Below are 21469 nucleotides of genomic sequence, written 5' to 3'. Positions count from 1 at the left end.
AAGACCAACCAAGTTTTATTCTCTCTAAGTGTGCTCTCCAAGCACACTTCGTCGGACGAGGAATCGGATGCAGTGAGCAGAGCTACCTATAGCTGATAGGCTGTGGTTTAGAATGCAAAATGGGGCAAATTTAAGATGCAATGGAAAAAGGAAAAGGAAAGGTCCCCTGTGCAAGCACCAGCCGTTTCTGACTCTGGGGTGACGCTGCTTTCACAACGTTTTCACGGCAGACTTTTGACGGGGTGGTTTGCCCTTGCCTTCCCCAGTCCTCTCCGCTTCCCCCCCAGCAAGCTGGGTCCTCATTTGCTCAGAAGGATGGAAGGCTGAGTCAACCTCGAGCTGGCTACCTGAAAACCCAGCTTCCGCCGGGGATCGAACTCAGGTCGCGAGCAGAGTTTAGGACTGCAGTATTCCAATGACAGAATAGTAAAATTAACAAATTGAGCAAGCCTTTGATCTGGGTAGCATGAGCATGAGAAATCCTACTTCCCTATTTGGGTATGTCAACACAGCTGAAAGAGAAATACATTGGATATTTCTCTTTTAGCTGTATTGACACACTCAGCTAGGGATATCGGCTGTTTATCTCATTACATATACTAAATCCACCTTCCACTATATTATAATGTATTTTTCTTCTAACGGCAAACTCTTATTACATGCTAAAAGGTAAATTAGTTGGATGGGGAAACTAATGGCAAACTATATTACATATTAAAAGGTAAAACTATGTTACACGTTAAAAGGTAAATTACAGTAGTTGGATGGGGAAAACTACTGAGAAAGAAATGCCCTCATTTTGGTCCAGTCTTATAACAATAGAGTGATTATCAGACATTCTCACATTTTGACATGTTACTGTTTTATCGATTTGTCACACTCGTGTTACCCAGTTCAAAGGTTTGCTCAATTTGTTAATTTTGCTGTTCCGTCACTGGATCTTAAATGTGTACCCTTTTGCATTCTAAACTACTGCCAACCAGCTAATAATAATAATAATAAATTGTGGCTCTGCTCACTATACCCGATTCCTCATCTGATGAAGTGTGCTTAAGAGCACACGAAAGCTTACCTTCTGAATAAAACGTTGTTGGTCTTCAAGGTGTAACTTGACTCCTGCTTTGTTCACAGCAAGAGGAAGGTAATTCTGCAAATGCTAGGGATTATGGGATTTGCAGTTTAGTATACTCCTGAGCCATGAAATATTGCTTTTTATTGAACATAAGAACATAAGAGATATTGCTTTTTATTGAACATAAGAACATAAGAGAAGCCATGTTAGATCAGGCGAATGGCCCATCCAGTCCAACATTCTGTGTCACACAGCGGCCAAATATATATATATATATACACACACACACACACACTGTGGCTAATAGCCACTGATGGACCTCTGCTCCATATTTTTATCTACCCCCCTCTTGAAGGTGGCCATGCTTGTGGCTGCCACCACCTCCTGTGGCAGTGAATTCCACATGTTAATCACCCTTTGGGTGAAGAAGTACTTCCTTTTATCCGTTTTAACCTGTCTGCTCAGCAATTTCATCGAATGCCCACGAGTTCTTGTATTGTGAGAAAGGGAGAAAAGTACTTCTTTCTCTACTTTCTCCATCCCATGCATTATCTTGTAAACCTCTATCATGTCACCCCTCGGTCGACGTTTCTCCAAGCTAAAGAGCCCTAAGCGTTTCAACCTTTCTTCATAGGGAAGGTGTTCCAGCCCTTTAATCATTCTAGTTGCCCTTTTCTGAACTTTCTCCAATGCTATAATATCCTTTTTGAGGTGCGGCGACCAGAACTGCACACAGTACTCCAAATGAGACTGCACCATCGATTTATACAGGGGCATTATGATACTGGCTGATTTGTTTTCAATTCCCTTCCTAATAATTCCCAGCATGGCGTTGGCCTTTTTTATTGCAGACGCACACTGTCTTGACATTTTCAGTGAGTTATCTACCACGACCCCAAGATCTCTCTCATGGTCAGTCTCTGCCAGTTCACACCCCATCAACTTGTATTTGTAGCTGGGATTCTTGGCCCCAATGTGCATTACTTTGCACTTGGCCACATTGAACCGCATCTGCCACGTTGACGCCCACTCACCCAGCCTCAACAGATCCCTTTGGAGTTCCTCACAATCCTCTCTGGTTCTCACCACCCTGAACAATTTAGTGTCATCCGCAAATTTGGCCACTTCATTGCCCCTCTTCCTTCTTCTTTGTTAGCATTCTGATTAGGTAGCATGAAAGTCTGTAGGGCGATTCCCCTCTTTTCACCACCACGCATGGGCTGAATAGGAAACCTGCATGATTTCCACATTCGATGGAAGGGAGACCGTGAGTGCATTCCCTCTGCTCATCTTGGGAGATCAATAAAGCTGACACGGAGCCATGGGATGCCAGACAGGTGGTCAAACTTGCTTAACGTGAAGCCACATAGTCTGTATATATATTTTTAATTAATCAGATTTTTATTAACAGATTTTCAGTTTACAGTAAAGAACACTGTAATCAATCACCTCGAATGATGCAGCCTTAGTGAGGATATAATAAACAATTAAAAAAAAACAACAAGAAAAAGAAAGAGTCATCCATAAAACAGAGAGCCATGGAGCAGTCGTACAATTATACCGAAGAGCATCCAGTGAAAATACATTCTGTTGACGGATTCTACGTAGGAATGTACAAACGACTGTCCCAGTATCCAATTAATCAAACTCAACTAATTAGAGCTCACAGATTTTGATTAGAGCTCACAGATTTTGGAGCCACAGAGAATACACATCAGATGCTTGAGAGCCGCAAGACATGAATGTCAGGTGTAGGAAGGAAGAACGGGGGAAAAAAATAGATGGGGGAGGGAGGGAGAGGTGGAAAGAAAGCAGCTTTAAATGCATTATCCAAGCTCCCAGCTGGCTTGGCTTGGAGAAGTGATTTAAAGAGAGACAGGCCTTCTCCAAGCCAGCCAATAGGGTGGCGGGGGCTACCGAAGCCACACAATATGTATGAAAGAGCCACAGTTTGGCCACCCCGATACAGAGGGGTGCGCTGATTTCCCCCCCGCAGGAATTGGGACTTCCTCCTCAAAGGGTCTGGCGCCCCAACCTTCGGGGAGATGTGGCAGAGTTAGAATTCAAGGCCACTTTTAAGGCGATCCACAAAGCTTTATTCCGGTTGGGAGCTTTTTTTGGGCGGGGGGTGGTTCTGGAAGACGGTGGGGTTTGGGGTGGGAGGGGAGGGGCCTCAGTGAGGTCCCATGGCACAGACCCCACACTTCAAAGCAGCTTCAGGGGAGCCAATCTCTGCTAGAGTCCGTTTGGTGTAGTGGTTAAGTGTGCGGACTCTTATCTGGGAGAACCGGGTTTGATTCCCCCCTCCTCCACTTGCACCTGCTAGCATGGCCTTGGGTCAGCCATAGCTCTGGCAGAGGTTGTCCTTGAAAGGGCAGCTGCTGTGAGAGCCCTCTCCAGCCCCACCCACCTCACAGGGTGTCTGTTGTGGGGGAGGAAGGGAAAGGAGATTGTGAGCCGCTCTGAGACTCTTCGGAGTGGAGGGCGGGATATAAATCCTATATCTTCATCTACCTCACAGGGTGTCTGTTGTGGGGGAGGAAGGGAAAGGAGATTGTGAGCCGCTCTGAGACTCTTCGGAGTGAAGGGCGGGATATAAATCCAATATCTTCATCTACCTCACAGGGTGTCTGTTGTGGGGGAGGAAGGGAAAGGAGATTGTGAGCCGCTCTGAGACTCTCAGGAGTGGAGGGCGGGATATAAATCCAGTATCTTCATCTACCTCACAGGGTGTCTGTTGTGGGGGAGGAAGGGAAAGGAGATTGTGAGCCGCTCTGAGACTCTTCGGAGTGAAGGGCGGGATATAAATCCAATATCTTCATCTACCTCACAGGGTGTCTGTTGTGGGGGAGGAAGGGAAAGGAGATTGTGAGCCGCTCTGAGACTCTCAGGAGTGGAGGGCGGGATATAAATCCAATATCTGCATCTACCTCACAGGGTGTCTGTTGTGGGGGAGGAAGGGAAAGGAGATTGTGAGCCGCTCTGAGACTCTTCGGAGTGGAGGGCGGGATATAAATCCAATATCTTCTTCTTCTTCACAGAGTGTCTGTTGTGGGGGAGGAAGGGAAAGGAGATTGTGAGCCGCTCTGAGACTCTTCGGAGTGGAGGGCGGGATATAAATCCAATATCTTCATCTACCTCACAGAGTGTCTGTTGTGGGGGAGGAAGGGAAAGGAGATTGTGAGCCGCTCTGAGACTCTTCGGAGTGGAGGGCGGGATATAAATCCAGTATCTTCATCTACCTCACAGGGTGTCTGTTGTGGGGGAGGAAGGGAAAGGAGATTGTGAGCCGCTCTGAGACTCTTCGGAGTGGAGGGCGGGATAGAAATCCAATATCTTCTTCATCTTCTTCTAGTTGTAAAAGTGGGAGATCTCCAGGCCCCACCTGGAGGCTGGCAACCCTAGATCCGGGAGAGGGCGGAGTTTGGGGAGGGGCCTCGGCATGGTAGAATGCCACAGAGCCCCCCCCCCTTCCGAGTGGCCATTTTCTCCAGGGGGGCTGATCTCTGCCAGCTGTTAAAGTGGGAGATCTCCAGGCCCCACCTGGAGGCTGGCAACCCTAGATCCGGAAGAGGGCGGAGTTTGGGGGAGGGGCCTCAGCATGGTTCATCAAAGAGGCCAGGCTCAAGACGACCAGAGCCAGGGCCTTCTCTGTCGCAGCTCCTGCCTGGTGGAATGAGCTTCCGGAGGAGGTTAGGGCCCTGGAAGAGCTTCCGCAGTTCCCCAGGGCCTGCAAAATGGCGCTCTTCCGCCAGGCATTTTTAAATTAAAATCGACAGCGACAGAAAGGCAGGAACGAATCCATCTGGCCCGCCTCGAACATCATATTGTGACGGGGGATCTTTTTCTTTTAGGACATCCAGCAGAATTCTCTCGCCAATGATGTTTAACATTGCCAGTTTGGTGTAGTGGTTAAGTGCGCAGACTCTTATCTGGGAGAACCGGGTTTGATTCCCCACTTCTCCACTTGCACCTGCGGGAGTGGCCTTGGGTCACCCAGAGCTCTCTTATCTGGGAGAACCGGGTTTGATTCCCCACTTCTCCACTTGCTCATGCTGGAATGGCCTTGGGTCAGCCAGAGCTCTCTTATCTGGGAGAACCGGGTTTGATTCCCCACTTCTCCACTTGCACATGCTGGAATGGCCTTGGGTCAGCCAGAGCTCTCTTATCTGGGAGAACCGGGTTTGATTCCCCCCTCCTCCACTTGCTCATGCTGGAATGGCCTTGGGTCAGCCAGAGCTCTCTTATCTGGGAGAACCGGGTTTGATTCCCCACTTCTCCACTTGCTCATGCTGGAATGGCCTTGGGTCAGCCAGAGCTCTCTTCTCTGGGAGAACCGGGTTTGATTCCCCACTCCTCCACTTGCACCTGCTGGAATGGCCTTGGGTCAGCCATAGCTCTGGCAGAGATTGTCCTTGAAAGGGCAGCTGCTGTGAGAGCCTTCAGCCCCACCCACCTTGCAGGGTGTCTGTTGTGGGGAGGGGGGGGGGGAGAAGGTAAAGAGATCCAGTTTGGTATAGTGGTGAAGTGCGCAGACTCTTATCTGGGAGACCGGGTATGATTCCCCACTCCTCCACTTGCAGCTGCTGGCATGGCCTTGGGTCAGCCAGAGCTCTCTTATCTGGGAGAACCGGGTTTGATTCCTCATTCCTCCACTTGCACCTGCTAGCAAGGCCTTGGGTCAGCCATAGCTCTGGCAGAGGTTGTCCTTGAAAGGGCAGCTGCTGTGAGAGCCCTCTCCAGCCCCACCCACCTCACAGGGTGTCTGTTGTGGGGGGGAGGGGAAAGGAGATTGTAGGCCACTCTGAGCCTCTGTCCTTGAAAGGGCAGCTGCTGTGAGAGCCCTCTCTGCCCCACCCACCTCACAGGGTGTCTGTTGTGGGGGAGGAAGGTAAAGGAGATTGTGAGCCGCTCTGAGACTCTTCAGAGTGGAGGGTGGGATATAAATCCAATATCTTCATCTACCTCATAGGGTGTCCGTTGTGGGGGAGGAAGGGAAAGGAGATTGTGAGCCTCTCTGAGACTCTTCGGAGTGGAGGGCGGGATATAAATCCAATATCTTCATCTACCTCACAGGGTGTCTGTTGTGGGGGAGGAAGGGAAAGGAGATTGTGAGCCGCTCTGAGACTCTTCAGAGTGGAGGGCGGGATATAAATCCACTATCATCTTCTTCATCATCTATATGCGCCCCCTTGCCCAGATTGCCCGATGTTTTGGGCTGGGTTGTCACCAATATGCAGATGACACCCAGCTCTATCTGTTGATGGACGGCCATTCAGACACCGCCCCAGAACATCTGACCTGGGCTTTAGAAGCCGTGGCGGGTTGGTTGCAGTGGAACCGGCTGAAGCTTAATCCAGCTAAGATGGAGGTCCTGTACCTGGGTCCCGGCGGTGGAGGGGGGTTAGGATCGGGCATCCGATTACCCACCCTAGATGGCGCCTCTTTGGTGCCAGCTCAGAAGGTGAGGAGTCTGGGTGTGATACTGGATGCCTCCCTTTCCAGGTAACAAGAGTTGCAAGATCTGCCTTCTACCACCTGCGGCAGGCCAAACAGCTGGTTCCCTATCTGATATCCCAGGACCTAGCTACAGTGATCCATGCAATGGTCACTTCCAGGTTGACTACTGTAACTCGCTCTTTGCAGGGTTGCCCTTGAGATTGATCCGGAAACTTCAACTGGTGCAAAATGCGGCTCCTAACTGGATTGCCTATAAAGGGCAAGGAGTCGACCGATGCTGTACGCATTGCATTGGTTACCAGTTAAATACCGGATCCGCTTCAGGGTTTTAGCGTTGACATTCAAAGCCTTACGTGACCTGGGACCGAGATACCTGCAGGACCGCCTCTCCCCATATGAGCCCCGAAGGGCGTTGCGATCGGCCAACCAACATCTTCTGGTTATCCCTTGCCCCAAGGACGTCCGTCTTGCTTCGACTCTCCCACAGTGATTTATCATCTGAACCACTACATCTGGGCCACTGAATGTTTACACCTAAATTTGCACTATGTGCTGCCTGCCTTTGTTATTTAATGCTGATACAATGGGATGGTGGCTCAGTGGTAGAGCATCTGCTTGGGAAGCAGAAGGTCCCAGGTTCAATCCCCGGCATCTCCCACTAAAAAGGGTCCAGGCAAATAGGTGTGAAAAACCTCAGCCTGAGACCCTGGAGAGCCGCTGCCAGTCTGAGAAGACAATACTGACTTTGATGGACCAAGGGTCTGATTCAGTATAAGGCAGCTTCATATGTTAATATGCTGTTGTTTTAATTGTATTTATTGGTTTTACTGCATGTGACTGGTTTTTTATCTGTATGTGATCCACCGTGAGCCCGTCTGGGAAAGGGCGGAATATAAATTGACCAAAATAAATAAATAAATAAATATTAAGATGGTAGTCTCCGCCATCTTTAATACATTTTTAATGCAACAATATATCTGATTTATAGGCACCCACCATTGTTTTATCTAATTATTTTATATGTTTTATTTATGATGTACTTGCATTTTTATCTTTTATTTAACAATATTGGTCTTGTGACCTCTTAATGTGAGCCGCCCTGAGAATGCTTCAGCGGGGAGGGCAGGATACAAGTCAAATAAATCAATGAGGTGGAAAGAAAGCAACTTTAAATGCATTGTCCAAGCTCCCAGCTGGCTTGGCTTGAAGAAGTGATTTAAAGAGAGACATGCCTTCTCCAAGCCAGCCAATAGGGTGATGGGGCTACGGGAGCCACACAATATGTATGAAAGAGCCACAGTTTGGCCACCCCGATACAGAGGGGTGCGCTGATTTCCCCCCTGCAGGAATTGGGACTTCCTCTGCATTGAGTCATTCTCATGATCTCACAGAGGTCAGCACATCTCACAGAGGTCAGCACATCTCACAGAGGTAACCAGCAGGGTTCCTTCCCTGAGAAAGAGATAAGGGAGCATGGGAATCGTCAACTGTCTCTCAGAGTGTGAGAACGGTTTTATTGTTGTGCTTTCATGTACTATACAAAAACACCAGGCTTGGCCTTGGAATGTATCAAACTCAATTTGCTTCTACACCAGACCGCTTGTTCTCAAATAAATGGATTAATTTTGAAACAAAATGATTCATTCTTATTTGAAGTTCCAACGTCTGACAGCGGGGAGGGCGGGATATACATAAAAGATTATTATTACTATTATTATTATTATTATTATTATTATTATTATTATTATTATTATTATTATTATCCGCCCCTGGGCCAAAAGAAGCCAGGTTGTGTGTAACGAGATCCAGGGCTTTTTCGGTGGCAGCACCAGAACTTTGGAACACTCTTCCAGAAGCCATAAGGGCCCTGCGGGATCTGTCTGCGTTCCGCAGGGCCTGTAAGACCGAATTGTTTAAGCAGGCTTTTGCTGTTTGATTGAAAAGGGGCTGCCACCGGACATCTTATAGAATGCTGGCGATCACAGTCGAGAATCCAACACCGCTTATACTGTACTGAAGCAGCACCATAGAATGGTTTTAAAACTGCAATAAGTAAATTATGGTTTTGCATGTTTTATTGGACTGATTGTATTGTATAATGTTGTGAGCCGCCCTGAGTCCGCTTGCGGAGAGGGCAGGATATAAATTGAATGTAATAATAATAATAATGTTGGATCAGGCCAGTGGTCCATCCAGTCCAACACTCTGTGTCACATAAGAACATAAGCCCTGTTGGATCAGGCCAATGGCCCATCCAGTCCAACACTCTGTGTCACAGAAGAACATAAGAGAAGCCCTGTTGGATCAGGCCAGCGGCCCCTCCAGTCCAACACTCTGAGTCACATAAGAGAAGCCCTGTTGGATCAGGCCAGCGGCCCCTCCAGTTCAACACTCTGAGTCACATAAGAACATAAGAGAAGCCCTGTTGGATCAGGCCAGTGGCCCATCCAGTCCAACACTTTGTGTCACATAAGAACATAAGAGAAGCCCTGTTGGATCAGGCCAGTGGCCCATCCAGTCCAACACTCTGAGTCACATAAGAACATAAGAGAAGCCCTGTTGGATCAGGCCAGTGGCCCATCCAGTCCAACACTCTGTGTCACATAAGAACATAAGAGAAGCCCTGTTGGATCAGGCCAGCGGCCCCTCCAGTCCAACACTCTGAGTCACATAAGAGAAGCCCTGTTGGATCAGGCCAGCGGCCCCTCCAGTTCAACACTCTGAGTCACATAAGAACATAAGAGAAGCCCTGTTGGATCAGGCCAGTGGCCCATCCAGTCCAACACTTTGTGTCACATAAGAACATAAGAGAAGCCCTGTTGGATCAGGCCAGTGGCCCATCCAGTCCAACACTCTGAGTCACATAAGAACATAAGAGAAGCCCTGTTGGATCAGGCCAGTGGCCCATCCAGTCCAACACTCTGTGTCACATAAGAACAGAAGAGAAGCCCTGTTGGATCAGGCCAGTGGCCCATCCAGTCCAACACTCTGAGTCACATAAGAACATAAGAGAAGCCCTGTTGGATCAGGCCAATGGCCCATCCAGTCCAACACTCTGTGTCACATAAGAACATAAGAGAAGCCCTGTTGGATCAGGCCAGTGGCCCATCCAGTCCAACACTCTGAGTCACATAAGAACAGAAGAGAAGCCATGTTGGATCAGGCCAATGGCCCATCCAGTCCAACACTCTGTGTCACATAAGAACATAAGAGAAGCCCTGTTGGATCAGGCCAGTGGCCCATCCAGTCCAACACTTTGTGTCACATAAGAACATAAGAGAAGCCCTGTTGGATCAGGCCAGTGGCCCATCCAGTCCAACACTTTGTGTCACATAAGAACATAAGAGAAGCCCTGTTGGATCAGGCCAGTGGCCCATCCAGTCCAACACTTTGTGTCACATAAGAACATAAGAGAAGCCCTGTTGGATCAGGCCAATGGCCCATCCAGTCCAACACTCTGAGTCACATAAGAACATAAGAGAAGCCCTGTTGGATCAGGCCAGTGGCCCATCCAGTCCAACACTCTGTGTCACATAAGAACATAAGAGAAGCCCTGTTGGATCAGGCCAGTGGCCCATCCAGTCCAACACTCTGAGTCACATAAGAACATAAGAGAAGCCCTGTTGGATCAGGCCAATGGCCCATCCAGTCCAACACTCTGTGTCACATAAGAACATAAGAGAAGCCCTGTTGGATCAGGCCAATGGCCCATCCAGTCCAACACTCTGTGTCACATAAGAACATAAGAGAAGCCCTGTTGGATCAGGCCAGTGGCCCATCCAGTCCAACACTTTGTGTCACATAAGAACATAAGAGAAGCCCTGTTGGATCAGGCCAATGGCCCCTCCAGTCCAACACTCTGTGTCACATAAGAACATAAGAAAAGCCCTGTTGGATCAGGCCAGTGGCCCATCCAGTCCAACACTCTGTGTCACATAAGAACAGAAGAGAAGCCCTGTTGGATCAGGCCAATGGCCCCTCCAGTCCAACACTCTGTGTCACATAAGAACATAAGAAAAGCCCTGTTGGATCAGGCCAGTGGCCCATCCAGTCCAACACTCTGTGTCACATAAGAACAGAAGAGAAGCCCTGTTGGATCAGGCCTCTGCTCCATATCTTTATCTAACCCCCTCTTGAAGCTGGCTATGCTTGTAAAAAAACCCGAAATAGGCTTCAGCAAAAAACCGGGAAAAACCCAGAGGTTTTTCCGAGTTTTTCTGGGCCTTCACATCTCCACATACTACTGTGGTAGCTAGGGAGGGGAGGGGAGAGATAAGCTTTTAGATCCTGGAATGTTGCTATCAACAATAATAGTGTTGTCAACTCCTGGCTGGTAAATTCCTGAATATTTGGGGTGGAGCCGTGGAGAGCAAGGAGTTTGGGTGGGCATGTAATGCCATAAAGACCGCTTCTCAAAGGAGCCGTCTTCTATAGGGAGCTGATCTCTGTAGTCCGGAGAACAGCTGTTATTCTGGGAGATCTCCAGGGCCCAATACGCTCAGAAGTGTTGTGTTAACGGCATTTGTCCTCGCCGTGCCCAGATGGAATTTACTGCAAAGCTAGATCAAGCGGAAGTGAAATGAAGGCTTCAACTTTGTTGCTGAAGAACTTCATGCTTCCTGAACGTTAAAGAGGTTTTGTAATCCAATATTAATGGAACTGTGTGACATCATATAAACTCTTGGGGGCACAAGTTGCACTAGGGTGATTGAAATATCTAGGGAAGTGTTTGGGTCCTTTTTGATGCTCCGTTATAACGAGGACCCAGCCTTGCTGGGGGGGGGAGTGTAGATGACTGGGGAAGGCAAGGGCAAACCATCCCGTAAAAAGTCTGCCGTGAAAACGTTGTGAAAGCAACGTCACCCCAGAGTCAAAAACGACTGGTGCTTGCACAGGAGACCTTTCCTTCCTTTTCTTTCTATGTGTGAAGAGCGTGGTTTTTGTAGTATTTCTTATAGGCAATTACTGCATCCTAATTTCCATTGAGAGTGGATTTATTTACATAGAGGCTGGTTGTCCATGGAAACCTTCAATTTTTACTCTGTTCCACCAGGAGGACAGCAGCCCTACATCCTGGGAGTAAATCCACTGAATAGCAGGACTAAAGATCAAAGTGTTGCAGATTGCTTCAGAATACCTTCTTTCAGCATGCCTTAATTTTCACACACACCCCTCCCAAACCCTACTCTTTTTTGGCATGACTTTGAACAGTATGGGGGTCTCTGGGAGTGCAATCCAATAAGGCGTTACTCCCGAGCATCCCCTGTGAGCTACAGAGGACACCGCTAGTGGAAGCCCGGCTGAACGTTGGTCCTTCTGTCTTTCCACAGTCTGAGCATTCAAGGTTTCTCCCCTGTGTGGGTTCTTCGATGCTGCTGAAGGCTGGAACTGAAACTGAATCTCTTTCCACACCCTGAGCACTCAAAAGGTTTCTCCCCTCTGTGGATGCTTTGATGCTGTTGTAGATGGCCACTCTGCCTGAATCTCTTTCCACACTCGGAGCATTCAAAAGGTTTCTCCCCTGTGTGGGTTCTTTGGTGCTGTTGAAGATGGCCACGATGAATGAATTTCTTTCCACACTCTGAGCACTCAAAAGGTTTCTCCCCTCTGTGGATGCTTTGGTGCCGTTGAAGATTGCCATTCTGACTGAATCTCTTTCCACACTCGCAGCATTCAAAAGGTTTCTCCCCTGTGTGGGTTCTCTGATGTTGTTGAAGGCTGCAACTCTGACTGAATCTCTTTCCACACTCTGAGCATTCAAAAGGTTTCTCCCCTGTGTGGGTTCTTTGGTGTTGTTGAAGTTGGCTACGATGATTGAATTTCTTTCCACACTCTGAGCATTCAAAAGGTTTCTCCCCTGTGTGGGTTCTCTGATGTTGGTGAAGACTGCTACTGCGACTGAATCTCTTTCCACACTCTGGGCATGCAAAAGGTTTCTCCCCTGTGTGGGTTCTCTGATGTTGTTGAAGGCTGCAACTCTGACCAAATCTCTTTCCACACTCTGAACATTCAAAAGGTTTCTCCCCTGTGTGGGTTCTTTGGTGTTGTTGAAGATGGCTATGATGACTGAATTTCTTTCCACATTCTGAGCACTCAAAAGGTCTCTCCCCACTGTGGATGCTTTGATGCTGTTGAAGATGGCCATTCTGACTGAATCTCTTTCCACACTCTGAGCATTCAAAAGCTTTCTCTCTTTGGTGCTTTTGCAGAGTGGAACTCATACTGTGTATTCTTTGATCTACAAGAAGCTGTGGTCTGTATCTGAAGTACTTTTCACAATAACTGCATTTACATGGCCTCATTATACTGTAGTTTGGAAAACAAACATTACCCTTTCTCCCAATAGAGAACGTCATTCCAGTCTTGGAGCAGATGAATGAGTTTACTTCTGAAGGAGTCCACTGGTGATGGCTATGGGGTGGGATTTCACAGAAGCTGCCCCCTTGGTAAGGAATGGGCTTCACCAGCCTCTTCACTCCACATCTTCCTTCCTGCTTCTGTGGTCCATCTCTAGTCCTGAAGTTTTCTTCAGCCTTTTCATTCTTGGTTTTTTCCTGTGACAATCCCTGAAATTTCTCAACTGACTTCTCACCATCTCCTGCTGGAATAAAGAGGGAGGTCGAATCAACATTCAGACAAGTAGAAGACATTGGATTTATATTCCGCCCTCCACTCACAGTACAATCCTAAAAAGACTTACTCCAGTCTAAGCCCATTAAAATGAATAGGCTTAGATCAGTGTAACTCTCTTTAGGATTGCACTGTCAGAGTCTCAGAGTGGCTCCCAATCTCCTTTATCTTCCTCCCCCACATCAAACACCCTGTGAGGCGAGTGGGGCTGAAAGAGCTCTCCCAGAAGCTTCTCTTCAAGGACAGAGTCTCAGAGCGGCCTACAATCACCTATATCTTCTCCCCCCACAACAGACACCCTGTGAGGCAGGTGCGGCTGAGAGGGCTCTCCCAGAAGCTGCCCTTTCAAGGACCAGTTTTGCGAGAGCTATGGCTGTCCCAAGGCCATTCCAGCAGGTGCAAGTGGGGAAGCGGGGAATCAAACCCGGTTCTCCCAGATAAGAGTCCGCACACTTAACCACTACACCAAACTGGCTCTCCAACAAGCCACCAATCAGAAACTCCTAATTAATGATTGTGTGTATTGTCTCCTGAGCCACTGGTCACAACCTTTCCCTGGCCAGCCCTCTGGTAGAGCTTTTCCTATATTCAGACTATTCCTTCCCTCCCCAAAACATTCTTTAAGGGAAAAGGTGGCAAAGATATTTTCCTCTGCCTTTCCCATTTCCCTTACCTGCTGAACCTCTGGTTTTTAAATACAAAAAGTGATCGTAATTTCTAGTTCTGAGACTGTACAGAGAGTTTCCTTCAGGTGTGATAAGAGAGATGAGGAGCTGGTCTTCAGACTCCGATACCATCTGCCCTCTGGGCTAGGGAGAGAAGTCACTACCTCTCCAGGGGAATCCCACATGGCTCTTTAAGGGAAACTCCATGGTTTTTGGAAGGGATGCCAGTTGTTGGTCAAGGGAGGGGAGGCCAGGAAACGTGTAACTGACCACGGTAGGAAAACACTGACAGGTGTCTGAGTTCACTGCCACAGGAGGTGGTGGCGGCTGCAAGCATAGACAGCTTCAAGAGGGGATTGGATAAAAATATGGAGCAGAGGTCCATCAGTGGCTATTAGCCTCAGCATATTATTGGAACTGTCTGGGGCAGTGATGCTCTGTATTCTTGGTGCTTGGGGGGGCAGCAGTGGGAGGGCTTCTAGCCCCACTTGTGACCCTCCTGATGGCACTTGGGGTTTTTTTTTTTTTGGCCAGTGTGACACAGAGTGTTGGACTAGAGGGGCCATTGGCCTGATCCAACATGGCTCCTCTTATGTTCTTATGTCATCCCACAAAGCTGTCCTTAAGGAAATAGCTCACTTTCCCCTGAAATATCCTGTATTTGAGGACAATGCAGCCCCTAGGGAAGTGAAAGAGCCACCACTCAGCTCAGCCGCAGGAAGAATTCCCAAGATCTCAGTCCCCAAATGGCCTGTTTCTCCTGACGCAGAAGGCTTTATCATTCTAGCCTACCTGACGGTTCCTTAGAAGAGGTGTTGAGATCCACTGTGGCTGTTCTTTGCCCATCCCCTTGACATAACGATGCAGCACACTCACTGGCAGCCAGCTCACTCGGGAAGGAAACATTGTGTGGAGATCCTCTTGAGAGACTCTTGAGAGACTCTCCAGCCCTTCGTCTGTCTCCAGCAGCCTCTTGTGTATCCGTGCCTTCTTTGGGAGAGAAGAGAAAAGACAAGAGAGAGCAGCACAAGGCCTTTGTCTCCACCTCAGGCCAGGCCACATCAGGATCTACGTACACAACATTTTGGAATTATGTCGTGCTAAATCCCCACCGGCATGCTTTTGAATGGAGAAGACTCTTGAGAGTCCCTTGGACTGCAAGAAGATCCAGTCAGTCAGTCCTAAGGGAAATTAACCCAGACTGTTCCCTGGAAGGTCAGATGCTGAAGCTGAAGCTCAAATGCTTTGGCCACCCAATGAGAAGGGAGCCCTCCCTGGAGAAGACCCTGATGCTGGGAAAGACAGAAGCCAAAAGAAGAAGGGGGCGGCAAAAGAGGAGATGGCTGGACAGTGTTACTGATGTCACAAACACGAATTTGAGCAGACTTCGGAGGATGGTGGAAGACAGGAGGGCCTGGTGTGACTTGGTCCATGGGGCCGCAAAGAGTCGGGCTCGACTGTGCGACTGAACAACAAAAATTTATTGTTATTGAGACTAACACTTTTTCCTATACTTGGGTAAAGCTCTACCACTTAAAAAGAAATACTGACAGACCAGGGAATCTTTATTATTGTTTTTGTGTCCCCCTATCGCAGCTTTTTGTATTTTGGCCACAACACTGGCCACAGTTGCCCCTGGACCAGCGAAGTGTGTTGGTTGCTTCCACTCCCAGAGTCCTCCAGCGGCGTCGAAAACAGGACCACACCTCACAAGGACATATTTGCTGTTCTATATTTTAATTCACACGTCACACTTCATCACAATGGCAGCAATTTGCACCTTTGAAAGATCCTTACCCAGAGAGGCCACATTCCCGTAGTTCTCCAGCATGACTTCCCTGTAGAGACCTCTTTGGTCTGGATCCAGCAGGGCCCACTCAGCCTCGGTGAAAAACACAGCCACCTCCTCGAAGGAAAAAGGACCCTGAAAGAAAAAGCAGGTTTCCTCATCAGAGATTGTCCCAGTCAGGACTGTACTCTGGACAAGGGCATTCTGGGGTGGTGCAGGATGGAGAGCTTGCCAGGGGGGTAAAGGGAGCGGCCTTCAGAGCCCCTCTCGCTCAGACACATGAGCAGCAACTGCAGGAGCAAAAGCCCCGCTGAGGAAGAGGGGGGAACTCAGGCGGTCCCCCGCTCATCTCCCCTACCTGGACTGCAGGGGCAGCAGCCGTTTCCGCTCCTCCACAAAGATGACGGCTCAGCACCGTCTCTTCACTGCCTGTGAGGGAGAGAATGTTGGAATAGAGGGTGTTAGCAGAGACTCCATATTTTCTTTGCTTGTTCGAATCCTGATTCATGCAATGTGAAACCCTGCCCTGTGCACTGAAAAAATTTGAGTAAACTTGAGGGGGAGGGGGTGGAAGAGAAACATCGGGTTCCCGTGAGGCTGAGAGGGGGAGAGTTATAAACACTGCCAGCACATATCAGACTTCTGTGACACTCATCCTGTGAACTCCAGAGCTCAAAACTGTGACAGCATCCCTGCTCGATCAGACAAAAGGCCCCGGAAGGTGACTCTTCTGCTGGGTGGCCCCTCCCACGTCCCGCTGAGTCTGGATTCCAGGGGGAGGGGAGAAATGAGATCAGAGATATGTCACAATCACATCTGCCCAAAACCCCACAGTTCACATTAGCACATCTGAAAACCTGAGGGTAAAATCAATGAGTTTATAGTGTCTGTTGATGGTTTGAGGTCTCATCTAGATTTTCAGCAAGATGAGAGATCACACCCACCCCTTGCCCCAGTTTCGAAGCACCCGGTGGGGGGCAGGTCAACCTTTCTTTTTTGAGCTGCCTTGAGTCTCAGAAGAAGAAGATGATGAAGAAGAAAAAGATGATGAAGAAGATGAAGATGAATCATAGAATCATAGAGTTGGAAGGGACCTCCAGGGTCATCTAGTCCAACCTCCTGCACAATGCAGGAAACTCACAAACACTTCCCCCTAAAGTCACAGGATCTTCATTGCTGTCAGATGGCCATCTAGCCTCTGCTGAAAAACCTCCAAGGAAGGAGAGCCCACCACCTCCTGAGTTGGAAGGGACCTCCAGGGTCATCTAGTCCAACCCCCTGCACAGTGCAGGAAACTCACAAACCCCTCCCCCTAAATTCACAGGATCTTCATTGCTATCAGATGGCCATTTAGCCTCTGTTGAAAAACCTCCAAGGAAGGAGAGCCCACCACCTCCCAAGGAGGAAGCCTGTTCCACTGAGGAATCGCTCTAACGGTCAGGACGTTCTTCCTAATGTTGAGCCAGAAACTCCTTTGATTTAATTTCAATCCAATGGTTCTGCTTCTACCTTCTGGGGCCACAGAAAACAGCTCCACACCATCCTCCATACGACAGCCCTTCAAGTATTTGAAGATGGTGATCCTATCACCTCTCAGCCGCCTCTTCTCCAGGCTAAATGTCCCCAGCTCCTGTGAGGTGGGTGGGGCTGAGAGGGCTCTCCCAGAAGTTGCCCTTTCAAGGACAACTCCTGAGAGAGCCATGCCAAACCCAAGGCCATTCCAGCAGCTGCAAGTGGAGGAGTGGGGAATCAAACCTGGTTCTCCCAGATAAGAGTCCACACACTTAACCACTACAGCAAACTGGCTCTCTAGACGGAGGAGATCCTGAAGAGCACCAAAAAATATTTTAATTGCATTTATTGTTTGAAGTCATTTGAACTGCTTGTTAGCCACCTTGCGTCTGCTTGCAGAGAGGGCGGGATAAGAATTGAAGGTAAATAAATGAATAAGTGAGTGAGTGAGTGAGTGAATGAATGAATGAATGAATGAATGAATGAATGAATGAATGAATGAATGAATAAGGCACTGAGACAGCAAGGGGGCATACATCCTAAGGCACTGAGTCCCAGAAGTCCACCCTGTGTGGTGCACAGAAGTATATCCTTTTCTTCCTTTCCATTTTTTGCCACTGTGTGACACAGAGTGTTGGACTTGATGGGCCGTTGGCCTGATCCAACATGGCTTCTCTTATGTTCTTATGTTCCTGAACCTTCTATCCAACAACTTCACTATGGACCCAAATCTGGGTACAAGGCACCTTTACCGTGTGAGAGGGCCTCTTGGGCACGCTCCTGAGCCTGAGCCTTCTGCTCTTCCTCCAAGGGAGACCCTTCCTCCTCAGAGACCTCCGCTTCCATCTTCACAGATGGTCCCAACCTCTGGAACAGCAGGAAGAGAGACAGGGAAGAGCAGGAAGGCTAAAGGCCAAGGAAGCAAAACATGCTCCATTCCCCATCCCTGCATACATCAACAGAGCTGCAAGAATCAGGGATCTGGTTTTCTATCAACCCTGGGGAAGTGCCTGGAGGGATGTGTATAAGGTGAAAGATCACAGCTTGAAAGGACGGCATGAAGCTCTCTCACCTGTTCTGCCTGCCTCCTCTCCTCTGCCTGGCTCAGGAGGAAACCTTCGGCCAGGGCCACCGCCTGGGAACTGGTCTCCGGCCCACATCCTCTGACCCAGCCCTGCATTTCCTGGGGCAGGAGAGTCAGGAACTGCTCCAGGATCACCAGGTCCACGATCTGCTTCTTGGTGTGCCTCTCTGGCTCCAGCCACTGGCTGCAAAGTCCATGGAGCTGGCTGCAAACCTCTCGGGGCCGGTCAGCCTCATGGTAGCTGAATTGCCTGAACCTTTGGCTGTGCCCATCTGCAGTCCAAGTCTCCTGAGGCAAGACCTCTGGCTCAGCTCTTTCCCAAAATTCAGCACCACTTCCCGCTTGGATGGGGTGGGGAGTTTTCCTTGACTCCTTGCCAATTCCAGGTCCTTCTGGGTCCTCCCCTTCCATCTCCTTCCCTTCCTCTTGGGCAGCCTTCAGCTCTGGAAACATCCGTTTACTTATATGGCTATGAAGAGAGGGAGGAAGACATATCAGAAAGGCAGAAAGAAATCAAAAGGGATCAGAGCTACAGCACCAATCCAGGTCAAAAGATAACTAGTGATTCCCCCAGTGAATCAGATGGAGCCTCCTTGTTTCATTTGCAGACCAGGATCACAGAACCATAGAGTTGGAAGGGTCCTCCAGGGTCATCTAGTCCAACCCCCTGCACAATGGAGGAAAATCACAAACACCTCCCCCTAAATTCACAGGATCCTCATTGCTGTCAGGTGGCCATCTAGCCTCTGCTTAAAAACCTCCAAGGAAGGAGAGCCCACCACCTCCCGAGGAGGAAGCCTGTTCCACTGAGGAACCGCTCTCACGGTCAGGAAGTTCTTCCTAATGTTGAGCCAGAAACTCTTTTGATTTAATTTCAACCCATTGGTTCTGGTTCTGCCTTCCGGGGCCACAGAGAACAACTCTGCACCATCCTCTCTATGACAGCCCTTCAAGTACTTGAAGATGGTGATCCTATCACCTCTCAGCCGCCTCCTCTCCAGGCTAGACAGACCCAGCTCCTTCAGCCTTTTCTTGTCGGATGCATTTGGGAATTGCTGTATGTGAGTTCGTGGCTGAGGGGAGGGGGCAAAGGGCATGAAGCATCTCCAGGTGGATGAAAAGGAGGCCACAAACCACCAGGGAAACAGCAGTTGGGATGTGAAGCACTGCCCGAAATGCTTTGCTTATGAGGCAGCCAATCGGCTTGCATGATTCATCCCGGGTGATTGTGCCCGGGAACCTCAACTGGCACAGTTGAGGGCGCTAACACATCGCAACATTTATGTGTGTGTTATGTCGTTACGTTGCTCAAGTCCGCCTTTCTCACTGGGACTCAAAAGGAGTTGAGACTTGGCGCCAGCAACAACAAAAACGTGCAAGTATAAAGGACATTCCGCAAAAATTTCTGCAAGGGGCTGTGTGGGTCGTTCTGTGCAGTGTGGAAAAGTGGGAGCCTTTCTGATCTCTTCAGAAAGGCCGTCCCACAAGGCGCCGGCCTCAAAGGGACGTGAAACAGCAGTTGTTGCCTCTGCCCATGTGCAGAGTGGGACCTGAGGAAGTCCTTGCTCAGGTGAGCAAAGCTGTCCTGGCACAGCCTAGCAGAAGAGACTGTTTTGCAGGTAGGAGGCCTCAAAGTAATAGAAGCACAGACTCTTAGAGTTTGAGGGTACCTCTAGGGTCATCTAGAGAGAGCCAGTATGGTGTGGAGAGCCAGTATGGTGTTGTGGTTAAGTGTGTGGACTCTTATATGGGAGAACCGGGTTTGATTCCCCACTCCTCCACTTGCACCTGCTGAGATGGCCTTGGGTCAGCCAGAGCTCTGGCAGAGGTTGTCCTTGAAAGGGCAGCTGCTGTGAGAGCCCTCTCCAGCCCCACCCACCTCACAGGGTGTCTGTTGTGGGGGAGGAAGGGAAAGGAGATTGTGAGCCGCTCTGAGACTCTTCGGAGTGGAGGGCGGGATAGAAATCCAATATCTTCATCTACCTCACAGGGTGTCTGTTGTGGGGGAGGAAGGGAAAGGAGATTGTGAGCCGCTCTGAGACTCTTCGGAGTGGAGGGCGGGATAGAAATCCAATATCTTCATCTACCTCACAGGGTGTCTGTTGTGGGGGAGGAAGGGAAAGGAGATTGTGAGCCGCTCTGAGACTCTTCGGAGTGGAGGGTGGGATATAAATCCAATATCTTCATCTACCTCACAGGGTGTCTGTTGTGGGGGAGGAAGGGAAAGGAGATTGTGAGCCGCTCTGAGACTCTTCGGAGTGGAGGGAGGAATATAAATCCAATATCTTCATCTACCCCACAGGGTGTCTGTTGTGGGGGAGGAAGGGAAAGGAGATTGTGAGCCGCTCTGAGACTCTTCAGAGTGGAGGGCGGGATATAAATCCAATATCTTCATCTACCTCACAGGGTGTCTGTTGTGGGGGTGGAAGGGAAAGGAGATTGTGAGCCGCTCTGAGACTCTTCGGAGTGGAGGGAGGGATATAAATCCAATATCTTCATCTACCCCACAGGGTGTCTGTTGTGGGGGAGGAAGGGAAAGGAGATTGTGAGCCACTCTGAGACTCTTTGGAGTGGAGGGCGGGATATAAATCCAATATCTTCATCTACCTCACAGGATGTCTGTTGTGGGGGAGGAAGGGAAAGGCGATTGTGAACCACTCTGAGACTCTTCGGAGTGGAGGGCGGGATATAAATCCAGTATCTTTATCTACCTCACATGGTGTCTGTTGTGGGGGAGGAAGGGAAAGGAGATTGTGAGCCGCTCTGAGACTCTTCGGAGTGGAGGGTGGGATATAAATCCAATATCTTCATCTACCTCACAGGGTGTCTGTTGTGGGGGAGGAAGGTAAAGGAGATCGTGAGCCGCTCTGAGACTCTTCGAAGTGGAGGGCAGGATATAAATCCAATATCTTCTTCATCTTCTTATCTAGTCCAATGGGGGAGCCCATAAACTGCCTAGTCTCAGTGTCACCAATGGTATGGAGCCAGGTGGCCTGATGAGCCGTAGTCAAGGTAAGGGGACCATTTTTCTGGAGCTAGGCTGAGTTGGAAGGAAGCCTTTTTGTTTGCAGTTGCCTAACTTCCCTCTCCACTAAGATCATGGCATCCGGCCCCATCACACGTTGGCAAATAGAAGAAGAAGAATTGCAGATTGATACCCCACCCTTCTCCCTGAATCAGAGACACAGAGCAGCTTACAATCTCCTATATCTTCTCCCCCCCACAACAGACACCCTGTGAGGTGGGTGGGGCTGAGA

At 49.1% G+C, this 21469-nt stretch overlaps 1 protein-coding gene across 1 annotated transcript in view; it reads right to left on the bottom strand.

Annotated features, from left to right (window-relative positions):
• Positions 1-11880: 11880 nt before the first annotated feature.
• The window catches only part of LOC132571389 (zinc finger protein 850-like), a gene marked incomplete at its 3' end in the record, with an annotated part of 552489 nt that continues 542900 nt past the window's right edge, over positions 11881-21469 (bottom strand). Inside the window, exon 7 of the mRNA XM_060238186.1 lies at positions 11881-12660. Coding sequence (XP_060094169.1) covers positions 11881-12660 — 780 coding nt within the window. The remainder of the gene's footprint in view (positions 12661-21469) is intronic.

Source organism: Heteronotia binoei, chromosome 5 (assembly GCF_032191835.1).
Source record: "Heteronotia binoei isolate CCM8104 ecotype False Entrance Well chromosome 5, APGP_CSIRO_Hbin_v1, whole genome shotgun sequence".
In the NCBI taxonomy this organism is placed as follows: Eukaryota; Metazoa; Chordata; class Lepidosauria; order Squamata; family Gekkonidae; genus Heteronotia; species Heteronotia binoei.
This window is presented reverse-complemented; position numbering and strand designations above follow the sequence as displayed.